Source organism: Salvelinus fontinalis, chromosome 3 (assembly GCF_029448725.1).
Source record: "Salvelinus fontinalis isolate EN_2023a chromosome 3, ASM2944872v1, whole genome shotgun sequence".
Taxonomy (NCBI): Eukaryota; Metazoa; Chordata; class Actinopteri; order Salmoniformes; family Salmonidae; genus Salvelinus; species Salvelinus fontinalis.
The window spans coordinates 2,443,786-2,471,289 of NC_074667.1; the positions used below are offsets into that span (position 1 = coordinate 2,443,786).

Sequence of the window (27,504 nt, forward strand, 5' to 3'; positions counted from 1 at the left end):
TGACATTGCTGGCCTCATACGAGGCCAGTCTCCCACACTACTCCACTTCTGGGGATGATTGGGCTTGAGTAAGAAGATGAGGCTAAATTGAGGTAGTGAGGATGAATCGTCTGTCTGAAGGGAAGACAGACTTTTACATCGGCCCATCTGTCTGTATTGCTAATGTGACACCAGATTGTGTGTCCCAGTTTGTGACTGGCCTTGAATGTGGCCAGAGAGTGTTCTGAGGTGAACAAGTCATTGTGTACATACACATAGTGTATCTGAGGGGCATGGAAATGTCCATTCTTGCATTGAACACAACTTGTTTCCTCACATCATTTACAACTGAAGCATTACCGTTGCTGAGCCAGATCACAGAATGAGTGATCCCCCAAGTTTTACCATGTAGGGAGATGATACCTGAGTCCCAAACGGCACCCTATTCCCTACATAGTGCACTACTTTTACCAGAGTCCATTGTAGGATGTACCCATAACGTGACATTTGGAGTGGCTCAGTCACCAGATGGAGCTCCTCCAGTCTTGGAGTCTCCAGTGCTCCTAGCTTGACGTCGGCCCTGGTTCAATTAGTACCCAGATGTTCAAGTGTCTTTCTGTGGAAAAGTGAGTGTCAACATTGAACAAGCCAATTTCGTTGGTTACTTTGTCGGTTTTAATAGCGCTCTTTAAAAGTTGTGGCGGGGGCTGGGGCACGTCAGCACGTCAGCTTCGCACACCTGCTGTGGAGAGAGGGAGGGAGAGACACATAGAGAGAGAGAAGGGGGGAAAGAGAGCGGGAGAGAGAAAGAGCTGGGATTTCTGTTAATGCGACTCTGTGCAGCCAATGGCAATGTCCGCTTCAGGTATAATGCTGGGAGCCACTTGTGGATTTGATCCCTCTAACGCAGTTCCACCGCCGACACCATGAAAACAACCGTTATGCGGATATCTGCTAAAGCAGATCTGATTGAATAGAGCCCTGAGAGAGAAAGGGGGAAAGAAAGACAGAGAGAGTGAAAGAGAGAGCGATTTTTAACCTTTATTTAACTGGGCAAGTCAGTTCAAAACAAAGTCTTATTTACAATGACGGCCAAACCCTAACCCGGACGACTCTGGGCCAATTGTGCGCCACCCTATGGGACTCCCAATCACGGCCGGTTGTGATAAGCCTGGAATCGAACCAGGGTCTGTAGTGACACCTCTAGCACTGAGATGCAGGCCGCTGCGCCACTCGGGAGCCCGAAAGTAGATAGGATAGAGAGAAAGAGAGTAGGAAAAATAGTCACTTGCCAAGGTCCCTAACTGTAGTGAACAACACTCCAATGACAACCCAGCTGAGGTCCATAAACTGTGGGAGGCCTAAATATCAGACTGCCACACTTGTAAAGAGAACATCATTAAAGCATTGAAGTCCCCCTTGACTTTCCATTACACATTCTTCTTGTTTAGGTTTTGGTTGATGGCGTTTCGATTCGTGCTCTTTAGATGTCGCCATTGAAATGTGAGGGCAGGCGAGCGTGGCAAAATGGAGGGATTCAACTTTTACGTGTTTTGTCACTTTGTCTCTGCAGCGTCTCTGTGTTGTGTGTTTTTAAAGAGAGGGTCGTTAAAGTCCCTGAACTTTCCATTACACATGCTGTTTGGCTTTGGATAATGCCTCTCTGGACGTCTTGAAATGAGGATTGCATAGAAATACAATACCATAGCCTAAGATATTAGCCTACAACTCTAATGTTGTCTGCTTAGGGCTGGTTTCCTGAACCCAGATTCAACCTACAACTCCAATGTTGTCTGCTTAGGGCTGGTTTCCTGAACCCAGATTCAACCTACATCTCTAATGTTGTCTGCTTAGGGCTGGTTTCCTGAACCCAGATTCAGCCTATATCTCTAATGTTGTCTGCTTAGGGCTGGTTTCCTGAACCCAGATTCAGCCTACAACTCTAATGTTGTCTGCTTAGGGCTGGTTTCCTGAACCCAGATTCAGACTACAACTCTAATGTTGTCTGCTTAGGACTGGTTTCCTGAACCCAGATTCAGACTACAACTCTAATGTTGTCTGCTTAGGACTGGTTTCCTGAACCCAGATTCAGACTACAACTCTAATGTTGTCTGCTTAGGGCTGGTTTCCTGAACCCAGATTCAGACTACAACTCTAATGTTGTCTGCTTAGGACTGGTTTCCTGAACCCAGATTCAGCCTATATCTCTAATGTTGTCTGCTTAGGACTGGTTTCCTGAACCCAGATTCAGCCTATATCTCTAATGTTGTCTGCTTAGGGCTGGTTTCCTGAACCCAGATTCAGCCTATATCTCTAATGTTGTCTGCTTAGGACTGGTTTCCTGAACCCAGATTCAGCCTACAACTCTAATGTTGTCTGCTTAGGACTGGTTTCCTGAACCCAGATTCAGACTACAACTCAATGTTGTCTGCTTAGGACTGGTTTCCTGAACCCAGATTCAGCCTACAACTCTAATGTTGTCTGCTTAGGACTGGTTTCCTGAACCCAGATTCAGCCTACAACTCTAATGTTGTCTGCTTAGGACTGGTTTCCTGAACCCAGATTCAGCCTATATCTCTAATGTTGTCTGCTTAGGACTGGTTTCCTGAACCCAGATTAAGCCTACAACTCTAATGTTGTCTGCTTAGGGCTGGTTTCCTGAACCCAGATTCAACCTACATCTCTAATGTTGTCTGCTTAGGACTGGTTTCCTGAACCCAGATTCAGCCTATATCTCTAATGTTGTCTGCTTAGGGCTGGTTTCCTGAACCCAGATTCAGCCTACAACTCTAATGTTGTCTGCTTAGGGCTGGTTTCCTGAACCCAGATTCAGCCTACTCCAGGACTAAAATGTATGCTCAATAGACGATCATGTCAATTGAAAGCAGGAGTATTAGGTTGAATCTGGCTCTGGGAAATCAGCCATTAACTTCTCTAGGGTACGTGAGACGTTAGCTTCCCACCTCTTCAACAGCCAGTGAAAGTGCAGGGCGCCAAATTCAAAACAATAGAAATCCCATAATTAAAATTCCTCAACATACATGTATTTTACACCATTTTAAAGATACACTTGTTGTAAATCCAGCCACAGTGTCCGATTTCAAAAACGCTTTACGACGAAAGCAAACCAAACGATTATGTTAGGTGAGTTTCTATTCACAGAATAACACAGACATTTTTCCAGCCAAAGAGGATTCACAAAAAGCAGAAATATAGATCGAATTAATCACTAACCTTTGATGTTCTTCATCAGATGACACTCATAGGACTTCATTTTACACAATACATGTATGTTTTGTTCGGTAAAGTTCATATTTATAACCAAAACTCCGAGTTTACATTGGCACCTTACGTTCAGAAAATAAAAAACATCCTTTGATTTTGCAGAGAGCCACATCAATTTACAGGAATACTCATAGTAAACATTGCTAAAAGATACAACAGTTATGCATGGAATTTTAGATGCACTTCTCCTTAATGCAACCGCTGTGTCAGATTTCATAAAAGCTTTACGGAAAAAGCAACCATGCAATAATCTGAGTCGGCGCTCAGAGCCCAATCAAGACAGAAATATAGCCGCCATATTATGGAGTCAACAGAAGTCAGAAAGAACAATATAAACATTCACTTACCTTTGATGATCTTCATCAGAATGCACTCCCAGGAATCCCAGTTCCACAATAAATGTTCACTTTGTTCGATAATGTCCATTATTTATGTCCAAATTCCTCCTTGTTCTAGCGTTCAGTACACTTTCCAAACTCACGACGCGCGGGCAGGTCCAGCGGAAAGTACGGACGAAAAGTAAAAAAAGTTATATTATAGTCCGTAAAAACATGACAAACGAAGTATTGAATCAATATTTAAGATGTTTTTAACATAATTCTTCAATAGTGTTCCAAACGGAGTGTTCCTGTGTCTTCAGAATTGCGATGGAACAGAGCTCGCTCTCACGTGAACGCGCATGGTCAGAGCATGTTCAGGTCATAGCAGACCTGACTCAATCCTCTCTCCTTCGGCCCCACTAAACAGTAGAGGCATCAGACAATGTTCCAACGACTGTTGACATCTAGTGGAAGCCTTAGGAAGTGCAACATTACCAATATCCCACTGTATCTTCAATAGGAGCTGAGTTGAAAATCGAGAAACCTCAGATTTCCCACTTCCTGGTTGGATTTTTTCTCAGGTTTTTGCCTGCCTGGTGAGTTCTGTTACACTCACAGACATTATTCAAACAGTTTTAGAAACGTCAGTGTTTTCTATCCAAATCTACTAAAAATATGCATATTCTAGCTTTTATGGCTTTGTAGCAGGCCGTTTACTCTGGGCATGCTTTTCATCCGGACGTGAAAATACTGCCCCCAACCCCAAAGAAGTTTTAAGAGTCTCTCTGTTGTATTAAGAACTGTGAAAGGATACATGCCAGTAGCTACATCCATTGCCGGTTCTCTGTTTCGCTTGTATTCTTTATTGTATTTTTGTCTCACCCCAGCTGTTTGGCCATCATCTCCAGTATATGTGTGTGTGTGTGTGTGTGTGTGTGTGTGTGTGTGTGTGTGTGTGTGTGTGTGTGTGTGTGTGTGTGTGTGTGTGTGTGTGTGTGTGTGTGTGTGTGTGTGTGTGTGTGTGTGTGTGTGTGTGTGTGTGTGTGTGTGTGTGTGCGCGTGTCAGTGAAAAATATCATTAGACGAAGCGTGACGCACTGAGTCCATCTGCTATTTTGTTAATTATCATTTTTATTCCAGTGGGAATTGGGGCAAGAGGGGGGAGAATTGAGTTACACAACGCAAAGGCAAGCTAGAGGCGAGAAGCCAGCTTTTAAAAAACGAGAAATAGACAAAATAAATGACACTCAGATACGTTGCCGTTATCTAGTCACTTCAACTAGACACAAGTTTGTTCCTGACCTCAGTTACAATTGAGGGCCAGAACACATTCATTTGTTGAATCTATTGTGACCCACACAGTCTGTAGCAGCTAATAACACCCATAGTAGGTCTTATCTATCATGTAAAGTCCATTGAATTGTATTCACTGGCCTTTCAGATTCAGGTGTATCGCAGAAGAAGCAATTGAAGAGTGATGCACGGTTCTGTAGGTCTAGGGCTGATTTGATCATAGGTAGAAGCAGCAGGACCTGGCCTCAGGTGATCGTGGGAAGGGCACAATGTGCGTCTGGTAGAGTGCACCAATTAACACCTTGTTTCAAACTCAATTACCAGAGACGCACCACTCCACAGGTATGAGCTGGTTGGCCTCTTGCCCCTCAGTGTGAGTGGGTGTAGTATGACGTAGGCTTCACAGCTATCCCGGGTGAGTAGGGTGTGTGTAGATGCTCGGTCGATGCGTGTGTTTATCTGTCACTGGCTGCACTCTATGTGGCCAGCGACAGGTGACCTCATAAATCAAACGCAAAATGGAATGGAGGAAAATACTGTGGGAAAGTTACACATGGACAATAACAATTGGACAATCCAAACCAAAGTGTTTTAGCGTAAGTGTCCTCAATCAATTCACCTGGGGTTCGTTTAACTTTGCTACGGTGCGTGTTGCTTAATTACCTCATGGGACCGCTGTCTAGCAGAGCTAGTCTCTAAAGTTCAGCAGGAACAAATGAAGTGTTTTATTTAAGGCCGTTGTCAAGCAGTAAAACGTAAACCCTTTTTTATATCCAGTGGCCCAGGAAAATACAATAGGCTTTAAGGAACTTCAGAGTTAACTGGGGTGTGGTGACGTCTGATGGCAGGGGAATGTGCAGTGCTTTGAAAACGGGACTCTTCGAGACCAGAAAGACTCACTAAAAGCTGAGGAAAGAGATCGGGAGAGAGATCGGGAGAGAGATCGGGAGAGAGATCGGGAGAGAGATCGGGAGAGAGATCGGGAGAGAGATCGAGAGAGATCGAGAGAGATCGAGAGAGATCGAGAGAGATCGAGAGAGATCGAGAGAGATCGAGAGAGATCGAGAGATCGAGAGAGAGATCGAGAGAGAGAGAGAGAGAGAGAGAGAGAGAGAGAGAGAGAGAGAGAGAGAGAGAGAGAGAGAGAGAGAGAGAGAGAGAGAGAGAGAGAGAGAGAGAGAGAGAGAGAGAGAGAGAGAGAGAGAGAGAGAGAGAGAGAGAGAGAATATTTTTTACAAAAATGTACAGAAATCCAGAAGCAGTTCAACCAGCCTTCTCAGTTTGTACACATCCTATGGGGAGCAGAAATTGACAAGGATCATTAAGGTCTAGGGATGATAACGGTAAACCGTTCACCGGTTAGCTGCTGAAAACACATTTGACCAGTCATGCTTTTCGTCTATAGGTTTATTAACATAATTGAGTGGATTTTGTATTGGCGAGTGTGTATTTTCGTTACTCGTCATGCATTTGTATTCATCACGTGCACAGCATACAGAGCTTAGTTTGAGGAGAGGAATAGCCTATCACCTGTCAGACAGCGACAGAGAAGCTTGTCAAAATCTGGCACTGGAGTGAAATGTGCTTTTGTTAATCCAGTCATTTCGCAACACCTAATAATTCTAAATGCAATCGCATGTTAACTGTTTCGATGGCCACGATTAAAAAGAGCTACTATTTTTATTTCTCAATATCAACTCGATTATAAAGCACGTCGCCCATTCGAGTGCATAGGCTATAGTCAACAGAAGGCAGGCTATCAACGCTGTAAGGTTCTGCTTATCTTTTCTTAGTCAACTTTGTGTTCTTTTTCTTCGTGTTCTTGAACGTAGCCCTGTCTTTCATTTGTGTTCATTGATTTCACCTGTGTTCGTTTCTCACCTGGTCTCATCAGCTCCCTATTTAATTAAGTTCTTTCTGTTTGTATGGTTGTGAGGTATTGTTTGTTTTCGACTGCCTACCTGTGTTTGACCATTCCCTGCCTGTGACCACGATTCCTGCCTTCTGCGAAGAAACATCTGCCGCGCTCTGTGCAGGAATCTACACCTTTTTCTCCCTGAGTATTTGAGTATTCATTACGAGCGTGTCCCCCAGCATTTTGCAATGTGAGGCAGTGTAATTGTTCGAAACTTGAACGTTTTACGTCACTTCAAATAATGAGGCATGTTTTACCTTTCTTCAAAGTAGCCTTGCCAAAATTAATCTATAGAAACATGGAGGCAATTATTTTATAAAGACTTCCTCATGCCATTAACCAGCATTTTCTTCTGTTTCATATCAACTTTCTTTCGTTGTCCAGAAGCCAAAGTCCCAATCCTAGTCATATTAGCTACCCATCATAGTAGTTGCTATTAGACTCCCCCTCTTTCTAAGTTTCTAATTGAGATTTCATCTCTGTCAAATGGAACCGCTCGCGTTAGGAGCACTGTTCAGAACTGTGTTTCCCCGCCAATTGCATTTTGGGAAATGACATTAGCTGCTTCATTACAGGAGCTGCATGGTCAATAATAGTCTATAGCCTTTTGACTGTAAGGCTTCTCATGCGTGTTCTCGTGCTGAAAGGTGTTGTGGGAAAACATGTGCTTCGAACAGTTCAGGTCGGCGTTACGCCAACAACAAGAAACGCGCCTCATGAAAATCTTCACGCCATAGATTGCCTTTGTCTCAGTATATTAAGGGACGCTGCAGAACACAGCATGGTCTCACACAGGAGCTGGCAGTAAAAAAACGATGGTTCTGCACAGCAGCTATGAGTCCATCCGTCTCCCTTCACACGGGGAAAAGAAGAGGAGGAGATGTAAGGGAGAAAGGGAGGGAAAAGCTTGGCAGGCGGCAGGGGGATCGCTGTTATCTGTCAGCACACTCATCTGTTCCAGGCCTTTTAAAGATGTCAGCAGGGGATGGGAGAGAGCGTTGAGTTTAGTGAGGACGATTATGGTATAGTGTACACACTATGATCTACACACACACACACACACACACACACACACACACACACACACACACACACACACACACACACACACACACACACACACACACACACACACACTCGTTCTCTCTCTCTGTATCTCTCTCTCTCTCTCTCCCTCTCTCCATCTTTCTCTCTGTCTCTCTCCCTATCTCTCTGTCTCTCTCTCCCTAATCTCTGTATCTCTCTCCCTCTCTCTTTCTCTCTTTGAATGTGTTATGTTTAGCCTTATTATGTCCATGCTGTGGAACGCTAGCTCAGCATGAGCTCTGCGTCTGCAAAACACAGTCACTTAGCGCTACCCGCTAAAGTTAAGAGGGCTAATTAGCATTAAATGGTAGCCCAGTGGGGCTATCACAGTAACCAGTGCTACACTACGCTAGCCTACTCTAGCTAGCTAATTGCGTTCGCTAAGTCCAGTCTCTTCTAACCTACTCAGCCTCTCTCTCTCAAGGGGTTTCTGAAGAGAAGGACGTCTTGTATCAATGTAATGGGAGTGAGGAGATACAATATTTTCTCCCTGCTGGTTGCCAAACTCACAGGCATGCACACACACACACACACACACACACACACACACACACACACACACACACACACACACACACACACACACACACACTCGTTCTCTCTCTCTGTATCTCTCTCTCTCTCTCTCTCTCTCTCTCTCTCTCTCTCCCTCTCTCTCCCTCTGTCTCTCTCCCTATCTCTCTGTCTCTCTCTCCCTAATCTCTGTATCTCTCTCCCTCTCTCTTTCTCTCTTTGAATGTGTTATGTTTAGCCTTATTATGTCCATGCTGTGGAACGCTAGCTCAGCATGAGCTCTGCGTCTGCAAAACACAGTCACTTAGCGCTACCCGCTAAAGTTAAGAGGGCTAATTAGCATTAAATGGTAACCCAGTGGTGCTATCAAAGTAACCAGTGCTACACTACGCTAGCCTACTCTAGCTAGCTAATTGTGTTCGCTAAGTCCAGTCTCTTCTTGCAACTATAGGGGGTGCTGTTTCGCATTAGCATAATTTTCTCTACAGATTAAACTGCCTAGTACTCAATTCTTGCTCGTACAATATGCATATTATTGTTATTATTGGATAGAAAACACTCTCTCGTTTCTATAGCCGTTTGAATTATGTCTCTGAGTGGAACAGAACTCATTCTACAGCACTTTTCCTCCCAGTGAGTGAGTTTTCAGAACTCTTGGCCTCTGGTTCCAGATCAGTTTTAAAGCCACTGTAGATCCTATGAGGATACAAACACTGCCCACGCCTTCCTCTAGATGTCAGTAAGTGGTGACAATTTGAATGGAGTCGATTGCGCAATCATTGGCTCTATAAATCACCAAATACCGGAAGTAGCGTTCCTTTGGACTCTGCGCTCAACGCAAGAAGGATATCTGACTGGCCTTTTTCCAAGCCTTGGTTTAGCCTGTAATATAGCGTCGGTCATCTTTTTACTCGTTATAGATGTTAGAAACATCATAAGGTAGTTAATTTAAACCGTTTTATAGCAATTTATATCCGTTTAGTGCGATTTTGAGGCATTGCTTTGTAATACAATTTGAAGCTCCGGGCACGTTTCGGGGTCCCGGTCGTACGTTAGTGGGCATTTCGACGGACAAGTGGACATCTTTCGACCAAAAGAAGATTAGACCCAAGAAAGGATTCATTGCCCAAGATTCTGATGGGAGAAAAGCTCATAGTAAGAACAATTTATGATGATAAATCGTGTTTCTGTCGAAAAATGTTAAACGCTTATGCCGCCATTTTGTTTGCTATAGCTTCGCTTGGCGCAACCTGTATTGAAAAGTAAGGATAATTTAAAAAATGTAATTCCGCGATTGTATTAAGAATTAAATTGTCTATCAATCGCTGTCCACCCTGTATTTTTTAGTCAAGTTTATGAGTATTTATGTATAAGACTAGATCACTGTCTAATATGGTGCACGACATTTTCTGACCAGCTGAGCTACTTTTGTCATTGTCTAACCATGATTTTGGTGGCTAAATATGCACATTTTCGAACAAACTCTATATGTATGTTGTAATATGATGTTACAGGAGTGTCATCTGAAGAATTCTGAGAAGGTTAGTGAAAAAATTTATATATTTTGGCGATGATAACGATATCGCTCTCTTTGGCTTGAATCAATGCTCGGGTAACGTTTGCATATGTGGTATGCTAATATAACGATTTATTGTGTTTTCGCCGTAAAACAATTAGAAAATCTGAAATTTTGTCTGAATTCACAAGATCTGTGTCTTTCCATTGCTATGTGCTGTGTATTTTTAAGAGATGTTTTATGATGAGTAAATTGGTAATACAAGTTGCTCTCTGTAGTAATTCTAGGAGCTTTGGTGAGATTTGTGATGGTGGCTGCAATGGCAAACTATGATTTATACCTGAAATATGCAAATTTTTCTAACAAAACCTATCCTATACCATAAATATGTTATCAGACTGTCATCTGATGAGGTTTTTTCTTGGTTAGTGGCTATCAATATCTTAGTTTAGCCGAATTCGTGATAGCTACTGGTGTTGAGAGAAAATGGTGGACAAAGAAAAATGGTGATTTTTGCTAATGTGTTTAGCTAATAGATTTACATATTGTGTCTTCCCTGTAAAACATTTTAAAAATCTGAAATGGTGGCTTTATTCACAGGATCTGTATCTTTCATTAGGTGTCTTGGACTTGTGATTTAATGATATTTAGATGCTACTATTTAATTGTGACGCTATGCTAGCGATGCTAATCAGTGTGGGGGGGGGTGCTCCCGGACCCGGGGTAGAGGCTCGTGAAAGGCTAACCTACTCAGCCTCTCTCTCTCAAGGGGTTTCTGAAGAGAAGGACGTCTTGTATCAATGTAATGGGAGTGAGGAGATACAATATTTTCTCCCTGCTGGTTGCCAAATTCACAGACACGCACACACACACACACACACACACACACACACACACACACACACACACACACACACACACACACGCACCCCCCCCGACACACACACTCCTGAGATGTACCAGAGTGCCTCCTGGCCCGGACCTTTAAAGACCAGACTGCATCATGGAAATTGCTCTGTGGTCTTTACTCTTTACTCCAGTAGTGGTGGTAGTGTTGTCTGTCTGCCGTTTACAATCCTCCTCACTGAAAGAGACAGTCATTTCCCGGCCAGGCTTACTGTCAGAGTCCTTACCCTTTACCAACAGAGAGCTACCATATAGCTCCTACTGACACACACACACACACACACACACACACACTTCACGTCTTTCACTGTCACTGTTCAACAGCACACACACACACACACACACACTCTAATTGTCAGTGGTTTATGAAATGTCTTTTATAAACTCGTATGCGTAGAAGACAGTAGACAGGCTTGGCAGTGTCACTGTCACTTATCTGTGTGTGTGTGTGTGGGGGGGACAGTTAGGGGTTAGGTAAATAGGATTTTGAATGAAAATACATTTTAGGTCCCCACGAGGTTAGAAGAACATGAAATGTGTGTGTGTGTGTGTGTGTGTACGTGTGTGTATCCATGTGTTTCTGACGGATTCGATACCACTTTCTTACTTGTTGTTCAGCTGAGCTAACTTTACCATTTTGACAACAAGCAATTGAACTAAATTGTAAAGGCAACTGCCTCAGAGCATCTCTCCCATGTTGAATACGGCTGTGTGATCTCCATAGAATGCTATAGGATGACGCATCTTTACCCGATGACGCCCCAACCCCATGTATGTCTATTGGAATGTGCTGAGTACATTTAGAATCCCTGTCTTCTCTGGAATAGACCAACACAGTAGGGGGTGCTATTTGAGGAATGCTAGGAGACATACAGTACATGACTGGGCGTCTGACTGTGTAAAGGCCTGCTCGGCACAGGACCTCAACGGGTGGATCAGAGGTCATGAGGTCACAACCTTTAGGTTACAAGGACCATCAAAAGAAATTCCCAGACTAAGTAAGTCATCCAAGGAGACTGAAGAGTCACTAGATAATGGATGTATTCTTGGTGCTCACCTTTGAATGTGCTCAGTATTATAGTGCAAAGGAATTGACTGGCAATGAAATGAAATGAAACGATGCTGACTTTCCGAATGAAGCCAATGGTGATTGACATTCTAGTCATGATGATTAATAAGCAATACATTTTCGGCACAAATTGCTTAACTGCAACCCTGGCCTAGAGACTTGATTCCCTTGATGATAAGGTAAATCAATGATCCTAATATTTTGCGACTACAATGAAGATGACAAAGAGCATATTTCCACTGTTGCTAATTTCTCCTAATAGAGTAGAGTAACTTCCTGTTGGAAATGAAAGAGGAACACCTGGTCTGTGGTCAATGTTATGAAGTAGTTGCTAAGATAATAAGCTGTCTGTTTTGATCTGTCCATTAGATACGCTCCCAGGCACATAAACAGTGGCGTTAGTTAATATAGACTTGGCAAGATGACACACACACACACTGCCTCTGTCTCTCTTACACTTTTATGAGCGATCACACACACACTGCCTCTGTCTCTCTTGCACTTTTATGGGCGATCTCACACACATACACACAGAGAAAAAGTCTCCAGCCCGTCCAGACAGACAGTATTTTTATGAGCAGACATAGATTTTATTAGGTTTTGGGTTACTCTTTCGACTCCTAGTCTGCTCATAAAGGTGTTAAGGATGATACTGGCCTGACAGTAATATGACTTGAGCTTCCTCAAGTTTATATCAAAGAGAAGGTGAGAAGTTAGCCCATGTGTTTATAATACCTCCGCTACACTGGCAAGGCTATCTGAGACGACTGTCTTGTGACCAAACCGTCCAGATATGAACCCTAACCTGGATGACCCTTGAACTTTGACCCTAGCTGGCACTGTCCAATGATGATCCATCTTACTAGACAGACATCCAATGACAATCCATCTTACTAGACAGACATCCAATGACAGTTGAGAATCTAGGCTGTCAGAATGAGATTTTAAGTTGTAGGCAACTGCCAGAGACAGTCATGAGTAAACATTATTTTATCCTTGATTGGATGGCCACACATTGAAAACAGAACATATAGATAGATGATACTATCAAGAACTCATGAAGGATTTTGGTGGTCACACATTTCAGCACCATGGACAGCATAGCGGTAGTTGCAGACGCTCTTATCCAGAGCAACTAGGGTTAAGTGACTTGCTCAAGGGCACATTGCCAGATTGTTCACCTAGTCGGCTCAGGGATTCGAACCAGCAATCTTTCAGTTGCTGGCCCAATGCTGTTAACCACTAGGCTGCCTGCCACTCATTTATCCTAGGGAGCTGGCTGTACTGATGGCATATGTATCCATGTCATGATGACACACACACACACACACACATTAGGCAATAAATAGTCTTAATGTAATTAGCTTTCAGTCTGTCTCTAATGAACTGTAGCCTGTGGGGAAATGTGAGACATATTTCTCCGGATTCTTCCTCATTGACTCTAAATCGAGTGTGTGATGCTCAAGGCAATACATCCTCAACACAATATCATATACAATTTCCACCTTTTGTCTATTCCATTTGCACAACAGCGTGTGACATTTATTGTCAATCAGTGTTGCTTCCTAAGTGGACAGTTTGATTTCACAGAAGTGTGATTGACTTGGAGTTACATTGTGTTGTTTAAGTGTTCCCTTTATTTTTTTGAGCAGTGTATATATATATTCTCCACTGTTACCTATACATGCAATTCACTCTGCCCTGTACAACGAGGAGAGATCGAGATAAAGACTTGAAAGAAAGGACAAAGTGCCATCCAAAGTTGTGTGTCAACTGCCTGCTCAGTCCCCACACAGACTGTATACATCCATATACTCATCTTACCGTGTTCTACCCTTCTGAGAGGAGAGGTAGGGGAGAAGAAATACTTGAAAGAAAGAGAAAGTGACATCCAAGGTTGACTCTGCCTGCCCCAGTGCCCAATCCTTACAATGATATAGAGTACAGTGATATTTCCTGTGTCTCGCAGTAGTGTATACGGTCAAGAGCAATTCACCCTATCCTGTGCTAAGAGAAGAAGAATAGATGGGAAACAATGTCATCCAAGGTTCGGACCTCTTGCCCCTACTGTATACAGCATCTACTTTCTACTCACTCTATCCTATGCTAAGAGAAGTGTACTGGAAAGAAGACAGCGACATCCAAGGTTACTGTGGAACACAACCTCTGCCTACCCAATCCGTACAATCGTATATACAATACAAACATGCAGTATTTGTGGTGTACATGTTTTTTTCTAAGGTTTCTACTCCAACTTTTCTGGTAGTGTTGTTTGGGATCCGTACAAACAACACTACCAGACCTTCGTGTTATCCACAGATATCCACTGAGAGCCTGACAACACGACTGATTGGGAGACAAACAAACGCAGACGTCTGCTTTTTGCTGCAAATCTAATTCAAAATGAGGATGATTGGGTGTAATGTAGCCAGTACGACAGACCCCAGTGCTTGGACATTAGTCATTTCCTTGGCACTCTGGTTCAAAACAAATCAATTAAATGATACAAAATAGACAAGCACTTACTGCCTGCTACTGCTCGGTGATGATGGTCTTCTGTGTGTGCGTGTGTGTGTGTGTGCGTGTGTGTGTGTGCTTGCGTGCGTGCGCGTGTGCGTGCGTGTGCAAGTCCCCACTCCCAAATCTTTATTTACTCTGGGGCTCTCTTTAAAAGGTTAAGGGCAGTTCTGTGTTCTGTTGGAGCTGTGAGGGCTGTGACAGACTCCAGATACAAGCTCCGCGTCCCAAATGGCACCCTATTCCCTATCTAGTGCGCCATACTACGTAGGGAATAGGGTGCAATATGGGACAGTCACCCGCTACAACAGTATGTGACACGAGGGAACTGAGGCCTGCAGAGAGGACGGGGAGGCGGCGGCAAAGTAATTAAGGAAGATCCTTCAATGATAAACAACCTTGCCTGTTTTTCATAACTAATTAATTGTTTTTCATTAAAATATTTCATAAATGGTTCTATTTGTTTTGAAAAGAGAGACATTGGTGTTTATTATAGATAGATAAGGAGGAACTCTGAAAACCTTGTTTAGCAGCCACTCAGAAATTCTCCTTTAGAGATCTTGACAAGAGAGAGAGTGGAGGAAGACTTATGAGGCCAGCTGTCCTTTCCAGTTGACAGCTACATGATACTTGTCAGCGCACACATTCACCAGTCCAGACATACGAACAATTGATTAACTTCCCAAGTACTCAAAACTTTTAAATACTCCAACTTCAAACTGATTCATTAGGATGTACAGTTGAAGTCGGAAGATTACATACACCTTAGCCAAATTCATTTAAACTCAGTTTTTCACAATTCCTGACATTTAACCTCAGTAAAAATTCCCTGTCTTAGGTCAGTTAGGATCACCACTTTATTTTAAGAATGTGAAATGTCAGAATAATAGTAGAGAGAAGGATTTATTTCAGCTTTTATTTCTTTCATCACATTCCCAGTGGGTCAGACGTTTACATACATTCAATTAGTATTTGGCAGCATTGCCTTTAAATTGTTTAACTTGGGTCAAATGTTTCAGATAGCCTTCCACAAGCTTCCCACAATACGTTGGGTGACTTTTGGCCCATTCTTCCTGACAGAGCTGGTGTAACTGAGTCAGGTTTGTAGGCCTCCTTGCTCGAACACACTTTTTCAGTTTGGCGCACACATTTTCTATAGGATTGAGGTCAGGGCTTTGTGATGGCCACTCCAATACCTTGACATTGTTGTCCTTAAGCCAGTTTGCCACATCTTTGGAAGTATGCTTGGGGTCGTTGTCCGTTTGGAAGACCCATTTGCGACCAAGCTTTAACTTCCTGACTGATGTCTTGAGATGGTTCTTCAATATATCCACATAATTTTCCTCCCTCATGATGCCATCTATTTTGTGAAGTGCACCAGTCCCTCCTGCAGCAAAGCACCCCCAGAACATGATGCTGCCACCCCTGTTCTTCACAGTTGGGATGGTTTTCTTCGGCTTGCAAGCCTCCCCCTTTTTCCTCCAAACATAATGATGGTCATTATGGCCAAACAGTTCTATTTTTGTTTCATCAGACCAGAGGACATTTCTCCAAAAAGTACAATATTTGTCCCCATGTGCAGTCGCAAACCGTAGTCTGGCTTTTTTATGGCGATTTTAGAGCCATGGCTTCTTCCTTGCTGAGCGGCCTTTCAGGTTAGGTCGATATAGGACTTGTTTTACTGTGGATATAGATACTTTTGTACCTGTTTCCTCCAGCATCTTCACAAGATCATTTGCTGTTGTTCTGGGATTGATTTTGCACTTTTCGTACCAAAGTACGTTCATCTCTAGGAGACAGAACGCGTCTCCTTCCTGAGCGGTATAGTGGCTGCGTGGTCCCATGGTGTTTATACTTGCATACTATTGTTTGTACAGATGAACGTGGTACCTTCAGGCGTTTGGAACTTGCTCCCGAGGATGAACCAGACCTTTGGATGCATACAATTTTTTTTCTGAGGTCTTGGCTGATTTCTTTTGATTTTTCCATGATGTCACGCAGAGGCACTGAATTTGAAGGTAAGCCTTGAAATACATCCACAGGTACACCTCCAATGTCAATTAGCCTATCAGAAGCTTCTAAAGCCGTGACATCATTTTCTGGAATTTTCCAAGCTGTTTAAAGGCACAGTCAACTTAGTGTATGTAAACTTCTTACGCACTGGAATTGTGATGCAGTGAGTTATAAGTGAAATAATCTGTCTGTAAACAATTGTTGGAAAAATTACTTGTCATGCACAAAGTAGATGTCCTAACGGACTTGCCAAAACTATAGTTTGTTAACAAGAAATTTGTGGAGTGGTTGAAAGTCGTCAACCTAAGTGTATGTAAACTTCCCACTTCAACTGTATTTTTTTATGTAAAAACACTAAAACGTTAAATTCTCAAACTTGAAAAGGAATACTTTTTATATAGCCTCTTGGGTTACATACAAAGCCTTCTACTTCCTGACTCCTCACAGAAGGAGGAGAGCGTATTGGACGACAGATGTCGAGGGTTAAATCGAAATAACCGCATAACCATCTATCCCTCCTCTGGCTATGGAAAACGGCAACCTCTGTTTGGGCTCCCTCTTGGAGTCAAAGGTCAGATCGGGGCCGGGGTCACATCAGCTTGGTCAGCTAGAGGTCGGCTGGGGATCGCGATCCGCACAGAACGCCCACCCTTTTCACACAGACACTGCTCAGAAGCTCAGAGTCTGGATGTCACCCCCCTGACCCGCTTGGCCATGCGTTTCAACTTTTAAAGGTTCTTCATCTTCTTTCATCTTAGTGATGATTTAGGGCCTAGCCTACGGGCACCAGGGGACGGCTTAATAGTCTCTAGCCTCTCATCTTCCATACTCCATAGGCTACAGCTGTGGAGAAGGGAGAGGGAAGAGAAGGGTGGTGGCTGGACGGGGGGAACGGTAGAGGAAGATGTAGTAACATCTTGTGCACCATAGTTGGGGTTCTTGATGATAGACCTTATTGGGGTTCTTGATGATAGTTTGCATTTCTGAATGTCACTCTCAAATATTGACTGAGAAGGAAGAGAAGGGAGGTCGGGGGACATGAGAGGAAGTTGTAGCGACATATTGGCTGACCCTATTTGGATTGTTTCTGATGGTTTACATTTTGTGAATGCCACTGTCGTCACACTGGAAGGCCTCTTCTATCTAAACTCAGTGTTCAGCTTCTATTTTCATAGCCAGACACCATGTTCGCACTGTTGTTATCCTGGAAAACCTAGACAATTAGCATGCGAGACTAATCTCTCCCCTACAGCGGTGTTGGGTCAACAGTGCTTTGTCTTTGTTATGACTCACCACCCACTGGGCTCAGACATCTTTTCAGCATCTAGTTTGGAATTTAATTCTGTTGACTTGTCAACTAGTTGGATATAGGTTCAAATAGGCGTCATTGCGTTACGTTGATGACTTTTTGCAAAATCCAATCAGTTTCCCACGTTGATTCAACGTCGTCACATTGAATTTTGCGGTTGAAATGACGTGGAAACAACGTTCAGCCAGTTTTTGCCCAGTGGATACTGAAATGCAACACTTCTACTAGTTTCAATAGTCCTGCTTCGCAGGAAAATCAAGATACTATAGTTTCAATGATAATCCTAGAAAGACAAAGAGAATAAGTCATTTGGCATCCAAAGCCCCTATCTTAGCCTTTCCCCCACAAACTCCATAGGCTCAGCCAAGCTTTAAGACGGAGCTCAAACCTGATCAAACACAGATGTTTCTCTCACCATTTAACACAAAAGATATCTATAACTCTAAATCCGATTCCTCGTCATGTTGCCATTGATGCTACTTGGAAGGCCATTGGCCCACCTCATATTTCAGAGTTATTTGATGGAAAAATGAAAGATCGTATCATTATGAAGGTGGAAGATTATCAAAGACTGTGGTTCTTTGCAGAAAGAGGTAGGGAAAGGAGCCTGGGTATGGGTCGGATATTTCTGCTTGTCCAGTCCAGCGACGGTGCATGTTTCAAGCTAGTCACGTTAGCATTAATAATGAGATAAGTCATTTCCTGACCAAACTGCCATGTTCTCCTTCTGTTTCATATGGCTCTGGATAAATGTGTTTATGATTTCTCTCTGTTTTGTCCTGTAGGTTCGTCCTGGTCTTCGGTTGCTTGGTCCTGTCTGTGTTCTCCACCATTCCGGCTCACCAGGACTTCTCTTCCGACTGTCTGCTCATCCTGGTGAGAAACTGGTTGAAACTAGGCACGTGTTCTGACACAGACACGGAAGCTGTTCATCCGCGTGCCTGTTTACAAAAAGTGCAGTGATAGGTGACACTGTGGAGAGGAGAAAGCAACAGGCAAATACAAAGCGGTGAAGTGTGTTTCAACCTTTCAATCTAACTCCTCTTTGCACAACTAGATTTCTGTTAGTAATTAGGTAAGAGGATATGAATACATTCTGGTATCAGGAGGTCCATCGGATCAATTGGGAACACTTCTCTGTTTTCCCATCATCTGGTCATTTGATAGTGAATAAAGCAGATTCAAACGGACTTAACCGAGTTAAGAACCCTAGTGATGCAGAGCTCTCTCTTGCTACGTATGTGGTCCTTATAGGAAAAATCGATACAGTCCAAGGTTCACGCGCTGTCTCCATATTGAGTTTAGTCATTTGATCCGGGGCCAACATTGATTTCTTCATCTACACTCTTAGAAAAAGCGTTCAAAAAGGGTTCTTCGGATGTCCCCATAGGAGAACCCTTTTTGGTTTCAGGTAGAACCCTTTTGGGTTGCATGTAGAACCGTCTGCAACCAAAAAGAGTTATTCAAAGTGTTAACCTATGGGGGCAGCCCAGTTGTAGATAGTGTACTGTTATTGAAATGCTGCTAGCAGGTCACTACCTACTAACCGTACCCTGCGATGAGTCAGCACCATACTGTTACAGCAGACTTGAGGGCCGCGTCTCTGTATTGCCATGTTGTTGATGTTGACAGTCATTTACATTGTTGCTGAAATATAGTGATCTTTGAAGCGTTATTGTTCAGCAACTGGGAAATTGAAAAGAGAGAGAGAGAGAGAGAGAGAGAGAGAGAGAGAGAGAGAGAGAGAGAGAGAGAGAGAGAGAGAGAGAGAGAGAGAGAGAGAGAGAGAGAGAGAGAGAGAGAGAGAGAGAGAGAGAGAGAGAGAGGAGAGAGAGAGAGAGAGAGAGAGAGAGAGAGAGAGAGAGAGAGAGAGAGAGAGAGAGAGAGAGAGAGAGAGAGAGAGATCCTAGTACACAAACATCCTAGTACATTTGAAAATATAGAGAGTCTGGGGAAAGTACAGATAAGGCAACATCCAGTTGGTAGTATAGTGAGATTCAATACGACTATGAATCCCTGTGGGAGATTAGGATGGTTAGTGGTATATGTCATTTTGTAGCCTGGGTGGGCCAGTGACAGTCAATGCGTAGGCCCATCCTTCTGTGCTAGGCAAGTATCTCCATGACAGATAGGAAGAGGGATATCCGCGGATTATCCGAGGAGAAGATTAATCCCTTTATCAAAGCTGGATTCATACTGGATGTCTCCACTCAATAACATAGCCTCTCCAAATTAAATCAGTGTCAACACGATTCCAGTCGCTACTCTGAAAACTAGAGATTTGAAACAGCATTCATGCTCATTTAAAAATCTCATTGCATCCATATGCCTCTTTTAGACCACACTTGCTAGGGACATTATCTTGGATTAGCATCAACTGAATTTGAATCATGGTATACTGGGAGCAAATGCTAGCTAGCTAATGTTGTGCCAAATGCAGTGAATGTAGTGATATAATTGACTATGTTGACTCAGTGTTGACATTTAGCATACTAATGGTGCATTAGCATAGTTTAGGTTGACACTGAATTCAATGGTATGACATTATATACATGCTGCTCACAGGAAGTAGACCACTTTAAGTCATCATTCATTTAAATCATGAATCTGTTTCAATGTCAAGAAAAAACATGCCACTTTAATATGTTATGACATGTTGGAAAATGGATGATTAATCATTTCTAGTACTTTCAATACAATGATGAAACTGATATAAACAGTTAGAACTATCTACAAGTGTGACACCTATTTGTAGCTTTATAGCAATTGCTCAGTCATTGTGTATCATTTTCCCCTGACTTCCTGTTTTGTCACTTCCTGTAGGAGTTTGTGATGATCGTGGTGTTTGGGCTAGAGTACATCATCAGGATCTGGTCGGCCGGCTGCTGCTGTCGCTACAGAGGATGGCAGGGTCGCCTCCGTTTCGCCCGGAAGCCTTTCTGTGTAATAGGTGAGCTATAGACTAGATGAGTTATAAACACTTTAGGAATGTTTTTTCGAGGGATGAGAAAACGTTTACAACCTTCAGTTGATGGTTCAATAATGAGAAGTGTTTACAAGTTAAAGAGTTTTACAGGTTTTACATTGACTTTTTCCTCTTTTATGACAATAGATGACCTCTCAGTTACTTTATTTCCGACTTAAAAGCGAGAAGTCAGTTTCCTGACTGCAAATCAATATGGCTATTCACTAATTGCTGGAGTTTAACCATAGGAATGTGACTTCCGAGTTCAAAGAGACCTACGAGTAAAAGGATATGCAGTGTAATTGACCATAGGAACACACAAACACAATAGACCGTAGTCCTCTGGCTTGATGTTTTAGCTGTGGTGTTTGAGGCTCTTGTGATTCTTAACAGGAGATTTCGGGTCGACTGACTATGTAAATAGGCCTCTCCGTTAACCCGTCTTCAATTCTTTCCAGTGTTGAGACATATTCATCTGCCCTTCTCAGATGGCCACCGTACTTCAGAGAGGGAGAGTAGAGGCTTACCAGTCACTCTAAGTCATCAGAGCTAGCATCATCATGCTCTCTGAGCTGGTTAATGTCATGCCGAGAGAGAGAGAGGGAGAGGGAAACAGAGCTAGAAAGCGAGAGAGATACAGAAATTAGACCATTAGAATTTGACCATGAATTTCATGAACTATGAAATAACACATATGGAATCATGTAGTAACCAGAAAAGTGTTAATCAGATCAAAATATATTTTATATTTGAGATTCTTCAAATAGCCAGCCTTTGCCTTAATGACAGCTTTGCACACTCTTGGCATTCTCTCAACCAGCTTCACAAGAAACAACTGTACACAGGCCAATAACTAGATACTCTGAAATAGAGACGGTTAAGGCTGAACTAGACACTCTGAATAGAGACTGTTAAGGCTGAACTAGACACTGAATAGAGACGGTTAAGGCTCAACTAGATACTCTGAATAGAGATGGTTAAGGCTCAACTAGATACTCTGAATAGAGACGGTTAAGGCTGAACTAGACACTCCGAATAGAGATGGTTAAGGCTCAACTAGATACTCTGAATAGAGATGGTTAAGGCTGAACTAGACACTCCGAATAGAGACGGTTAAGGCTGAACTAGACACTCCGAATAGAGATGGTTAAGGCTCAACTAGATACTCCGAATAGAGACTGTTAAGGCTGAACTAGACACTCCGAATAGAGATGGTTAAGGCTCAACTAGATACTCTGAATAGAGATGGTTAAGGCTCAACTAGATACTCTGAATAGAGACGGTTAAGGCTGAACTAGATACTCTGAATGGAGACTGTTAAGGCTGAACTAGACACTCCGAATAGACTGTTAAGGCTCAACTATCATTCACTCCGAATAGAGACTGTTAAGGCTGAACTAGACACTCTGAATAGAAACGGTTAAGGCTCAATTAGATACTCTGAATAGAGACGGTTAAGGCTTATTAACTAGACACTCCGAATAGAGACGGTTAAGGCTGAACTAGACACTCCGAATAGAGATGGTTAAGGCTCAACTAGATACTCTGAATAGAGATGGTTAAGGCTGAACTAGACACTCCGAATAAAGATGGTTAAGGCTCAACTAGATACTCCGAATAGAGACTGTTAAGGCTAAACTAGACACTCCGAATAGAGACTGTTAAGGCCCAACTAGATACTCTGAATAGAGACGGTTAAGGCTCAACTAGACACTCCGAATAGAGACTGTTAAGGCCCAACTAGATACTCTGAATAGAGACGGTTAAGGCTCAACTAGATACTCTGAATAGAGACTGTTAAGGCTGAACTAGACACTGAATAGAGACGGTTAAGGCTCAACTAGATACTCTGAATAGAGATGGTTAAGGCTCAACCAGATACTCTGAATAGAGACGGTTAAGGCTGAACTAGACACTCCGAATAGAGATGGTTAAGGCTCAACTAGATACTCTGAATAGAGATGGTTAAGGCTGAACTAGACACTCCGAATAGAGACGGTTAAGGCTGAACTAGTCACTCCGAATAGAGATGGTTAAGGCTCAACTAGATACTCTGAATAGAGATGGTTAAGGCTGAACTAGACACTCCGAATAGAGACTGTTAAGGCTGAACTAGACACTCCGAATAGAGATGGTTAAGGCTCAACTAGATACTCTGAATAGAGATGGTTAAGGCTCAACTAGATACTCTGAATAGAGACGGTTAAGGCTGAACTAGATACTCTGAATGGAGACTGTTAAGGCTGAACTAGACACTCCGAATAGAGACTGTTAAGGCTCAACTATCATTCACTCCGAATAGAGACTGTTAAGGCTGAACTAGACACTCTGAATAGAGACGGTTAAGGCTCAACTAGATACTCTGAATAGAGACGGTTAAGGCTTATTAACTAGACACTGAATAGAGATGGTTAAGGCTCAACTAGATACTCTGAAGGGAGACTGTTAAGGCTGAACTAGACACTGAATAGAAACTGTTAAGGCTTATTAACTAGACACTGAATAGAGATGGTTAAGGCTAAACTAGATACTCTGAATGGAGACTGTTAAGGCTGAACTAGATACTCTGAATGGAGACTGTTAAGGCTGAAATAGACACTGAATAGAGACGGGTTAAGGCTCAACTAGATCCTCCAAATAGAGACTGTTAAGGCTCAACTAGATACTCCGAATAGAGACTGTTAAGGCTCAACTAGATACTCCGAATAGAGACTGTTAAGGCTCAACTAGATACTCCGAATGGAGACTGTTAAGGCTCAACTAGATATTCTGAATGGAGACTGTTAAGGCTCAACTAGATACTCTGAATGGAGACTGTTAAGGCTCAACTAGATACTCCGAATGGAGACTGTTAAGGCTCAACTATCATTCACTCCGAATAGAGACTGTTAAGGCTGAACTAGACACTCTGAATAGAGACTGTTAAGGCTGAACTAGACACTGAATAGAGATGGTTAAGGCTCAACTAGATACTCTGAATGGAGACTGTTAAGGCTGAACTAGATACTCTGAATGGAGACTGTTAAGGCTGAAATAGACACTGAATAGAGACGGTTAAGGCTCAACTAGATCCTCCGAATAGAGACTGTTAAGGCTAAACTAGATACTCCGAATAGAGACTGTTAAGGCTCAACTAGATACTCCGAATAGAGACTGTTAAGGCTCAACTAGATACTCCAAATGGAGACTGTTAAGGCTCAACTAGATATTCTGAATGGAGACTGTTAAGGCTCAACTAGATACTCTGAATGGAGACTGTTAAGGCTGAACTAGACACTGAATAGAGATGGTTAAGGCTCAACTAGATACTCTGAATGGAGACTGTTAAGGTTGAACTAGACACTGAATAGAGACGGTTAAGGCTCAACTAGATACTCTGAATAGAGACGGTTAAGGCTCAACTAGATACTCTGAATAGAGATGGTTAAGGCTGAACTAGACACTCCGAATAAAGATGGTTAAGGCTCAACTAGATACTCTGAATAAAGACTGTTAAGGCTGAACTAGACACTCCGAATAGAGACTGTTAAGGCTCAACTATCATTCACTCCGAATAGAGACTGTTAAGGCTGAACTAGACACTCTGAATAGAGACGGTTAAGGCTCAACTAGATACTCTGAATAGAGACGGTTAAGGCTTATTAACTAGACACTGAATAGAGATGGTTAAGGCTCAACTAGATACTCTGAATGGAGACTGTTGAGGCTGAACTAGACACTGAATAGAAACTGTTGAGGCTTATTAACTAGACACTGAATAGAGATGGTTAAGGCTCAACTATCATTCACTCCGAATAGAGACTGTTAAGGCTGAACTAGACACTCTGAATAGAGACTGTTAAGGCTCAACTAGATACACTGAATAGAGACGGTTAAGGCTCAACTAGATACTCTGAATGGAGACTGTTAAGGCTCAACTAGACACTGAATAGAGACTGTTAAGGCTCAACTATTATTCACTCCGAATAGAGACTGTTAAGGCTCAACTATCATTCACTCCGAATAGAGACTGTTAAGGCTGAACTAGACAGTCTGAATAGAGACTGTTAAGGTTCAACTAGATACTCTGAATGGAGACTGTTAAGGCTCAACTAGATACTCCGAATGGAGACTGTTAAGGCTCAACTAGATACTCCGAATGGAGACTGTTAAGGCTCAACTATCATTCACTCCGAATAGAGACTGTTAAGGCTGAACTAGACACTCTAAATAGAGACTGTTAAGGCTGAACTAGACACTGAATAGAGATGGTTAAGGCTCAACTAGATACTCTGAATGGAGACTGTTAATGCTGAACTAGATACTCTGAATGGAGACTGTTAAGGCTGAACTAGACACTGAATAGAGACGGTTAAGGCTCAACTAGATACTCCGAATAGAGACTGTTAAGGCTCAACTAGATACTCCGAATAGAGACTGTTAAGGCTCAACTAGATACTCCGAATAGAGACTGTTAAGGCTCAACTAGATAGTCCGAATGGAGACTGTTAAGGCTCAACTAGATACTCTGAATGGAGACTGTTAAGGCTCAACTAGATTCTCCGAATGGAGACTGTTAAGGCTCAACTATCATTCATTCCGAATAGAGACTGTTAAGGCTGAACTAGACACTCTGAATAGAGACTGTTAAGGCTGAACTAGACACTGAATAGAGATGGTTAAGGCTCAACTAGATACTCTGAATTGAGACTGTTAAGGCTGAACTAGATACTCTGAATGGAGACTGTTAAGGCTGAACTAGACACTGAATAGAGACGGTTAAGGCTCAACTAGATACTCCGAACAGAGACTGTTAAGGCTCAACTAGATACTCCGAATAGAGACTGTTAAGGCTCAACTAGATACTCTGAATAGAGACTGTTAAGGCTCAACTAGATACTCCGAATGGAGACTGTTAAGGCTCAACTAGATATTCTGAATGGAGACTGTTAAGGCTCATCTAGATACTCTGAATGGAGACTGTTAAGGCTGAACTAGACACTGAATAGAGATGGTTAAGGCTCAACTAGATACTCTGAATGGAGACTGTTAAGGCTGAACTAGACACTGAATAGAGACGGTTAAGGCTCAACTAGATACTCTGAATAGAGACGGTTAAGGCTCAACTAGATACTCTGAATAAAGACTGTTAAGGCTGAACTAGACACTCCGAATAGAGACTGTTAAGGCTCAACTATCATTCACTCCGAATAGAGACTGTTAATGCTGAACTAGACACTCTGAATAGAGACGGTTAAGGCTCAACTAGATACTCTGAATAGAGACGGTTAAGGCTCAACTAGATACTCTGAATGGAGACTGTTAAGGCTGAACTAGACACTGAATAGAAACTGTTAAGGCTTATTAACTAGACACTGAATAGAGATGGTTAAGGCTCAACTATCATTCACTCCGAATAGAGACTGTTAAGGCTGAACTAGACACTCTGAATAGAGACTGTTAAGGCTCAACTAGATACACTGAATAGAGACGGTTAAGGCTCAACTAGATACTCTGAATGGAGACTGTTAAGGCTGAACTAGACACTGAATAGAAACTGTTAAGGCTCAACTATCCTTCACTCCGAATAGAGACTGTTAAGGCTGAACTAGACACTCTGAATAGAGACTGTTAAGGCTCAACTAGATACTCTGAATGGAGACTGTTAAGGCTCAACTAGATACTCCGAATGGAGACTGTTAAGGCTCAACTATCATTCACTCCGAATAGAGACTGTTAAGGCTGAACTAGACACTCTAAATAGAGACTGTTAAGGCTGAACTAGACATTCCGAATAGAGATGGTTAAGGCTCAACTAGATACTCTGAATGGAGACTGTTAAGGCTGAACTAGATACTCTGAATGGAGACTGTTAAGGCTGAAAAAGACACTGAATAGAGACGGTTAAGGCTCAACTAGATCCTCCGAATAGAGACTGTTAAGGCTAAACTAGATACTCCAAATGGAGACTGTTAAGGCTCAACTAGATATTCTGAATGGAGACTGTTAAGGCTCAACTAGATACTCTGAATGGAGACTGTTAAGGCTGAACTAGACACTGAATAGAGATGGTTAAGGCTCAACTAGATACTCTGAATGGAGACTGTTAAGGCTGAACTAGACACTGAATAGAGACGGTTAAGGCTCAACTAGATACTCTGAATAGAGACGGTTAAGGCTCAACTAGATACTCTGAATAGAGATGGTTAAGGCTGAACTAGACACTCCGAATAAAGATGGTTAAGGCTCAACTAGATACTCTGAATAAAGACTGTTAAGGCTGAACTAGACACTCCGAATAGAGACTGTTAAGGCTCAACTATCATTCACTCCGAATAGAGACTGTTAAGGCTGAACTAGACACTCTGAATAGAGACGGTTAAGGCTCAACTAGATACTCTGAATAGAGACGGTTAAGGCTTATTAACTAGACACTGAATAGAGATGGTTAAGGCTCAACTAGATACTCTGAATGGAGACTGTTGAGGCTGAACTAGACACTGAATAGAAACTGTTAAGGCTTATTAACTAGACACTGAATAGAGATGGTTAAGGCTCAACTATCAGTCACTCCGAATAGAGACTGTTAAGGCTGAACTAGACACTCTGAATAGAGACTGTTAAGGCTCAACTAGATACACTGAATAGAGACGGTTAAGGCTCAACTAGATACTCTGAATGGAGACTGTTAAGGCTCAACTAGACACTGAATAGAGACTGTTAAGGCTCAACTATTATTCACTCCGAATAGAGACTGTTAAGGCTCAACTATCATTCACTCCGAATAGAGACTGTTAAGGCTGAACTAGACAGTCTGAATAGAGACTGTTAAGGTTCAA

At 42.5% G+C, this 27,504-nt stretch overlaps 1 protein-coding gene across 1 annotated transcript in view; it reads left to right on the top strand.

Annotated features, from left to right (window-relative positions):
* Positions 1 to 27,504, top strand: part of LOC129836040 (potassium voltage-gated channel subfamily KQT member 5-like) — a 163,528-nt gene that overhangs the window by 101,906 nt on the left and 34,118 nt on the right. The window contains exons 2-3 of the mRNA XM_055901787.1: positions 18,507 to 18,597; positions 20,545 to 20,671. Of these exons, the coding sequence (XP_055757762.1) occupies positions 18,507 to 18,597; positions 20,545 to 20,671 (218 nt within the window). The remainder of the gene's footprint in view (positions 1 to 18,506; positions 18,598 to 20,544; positions 20,672 to 27,504) is intronic.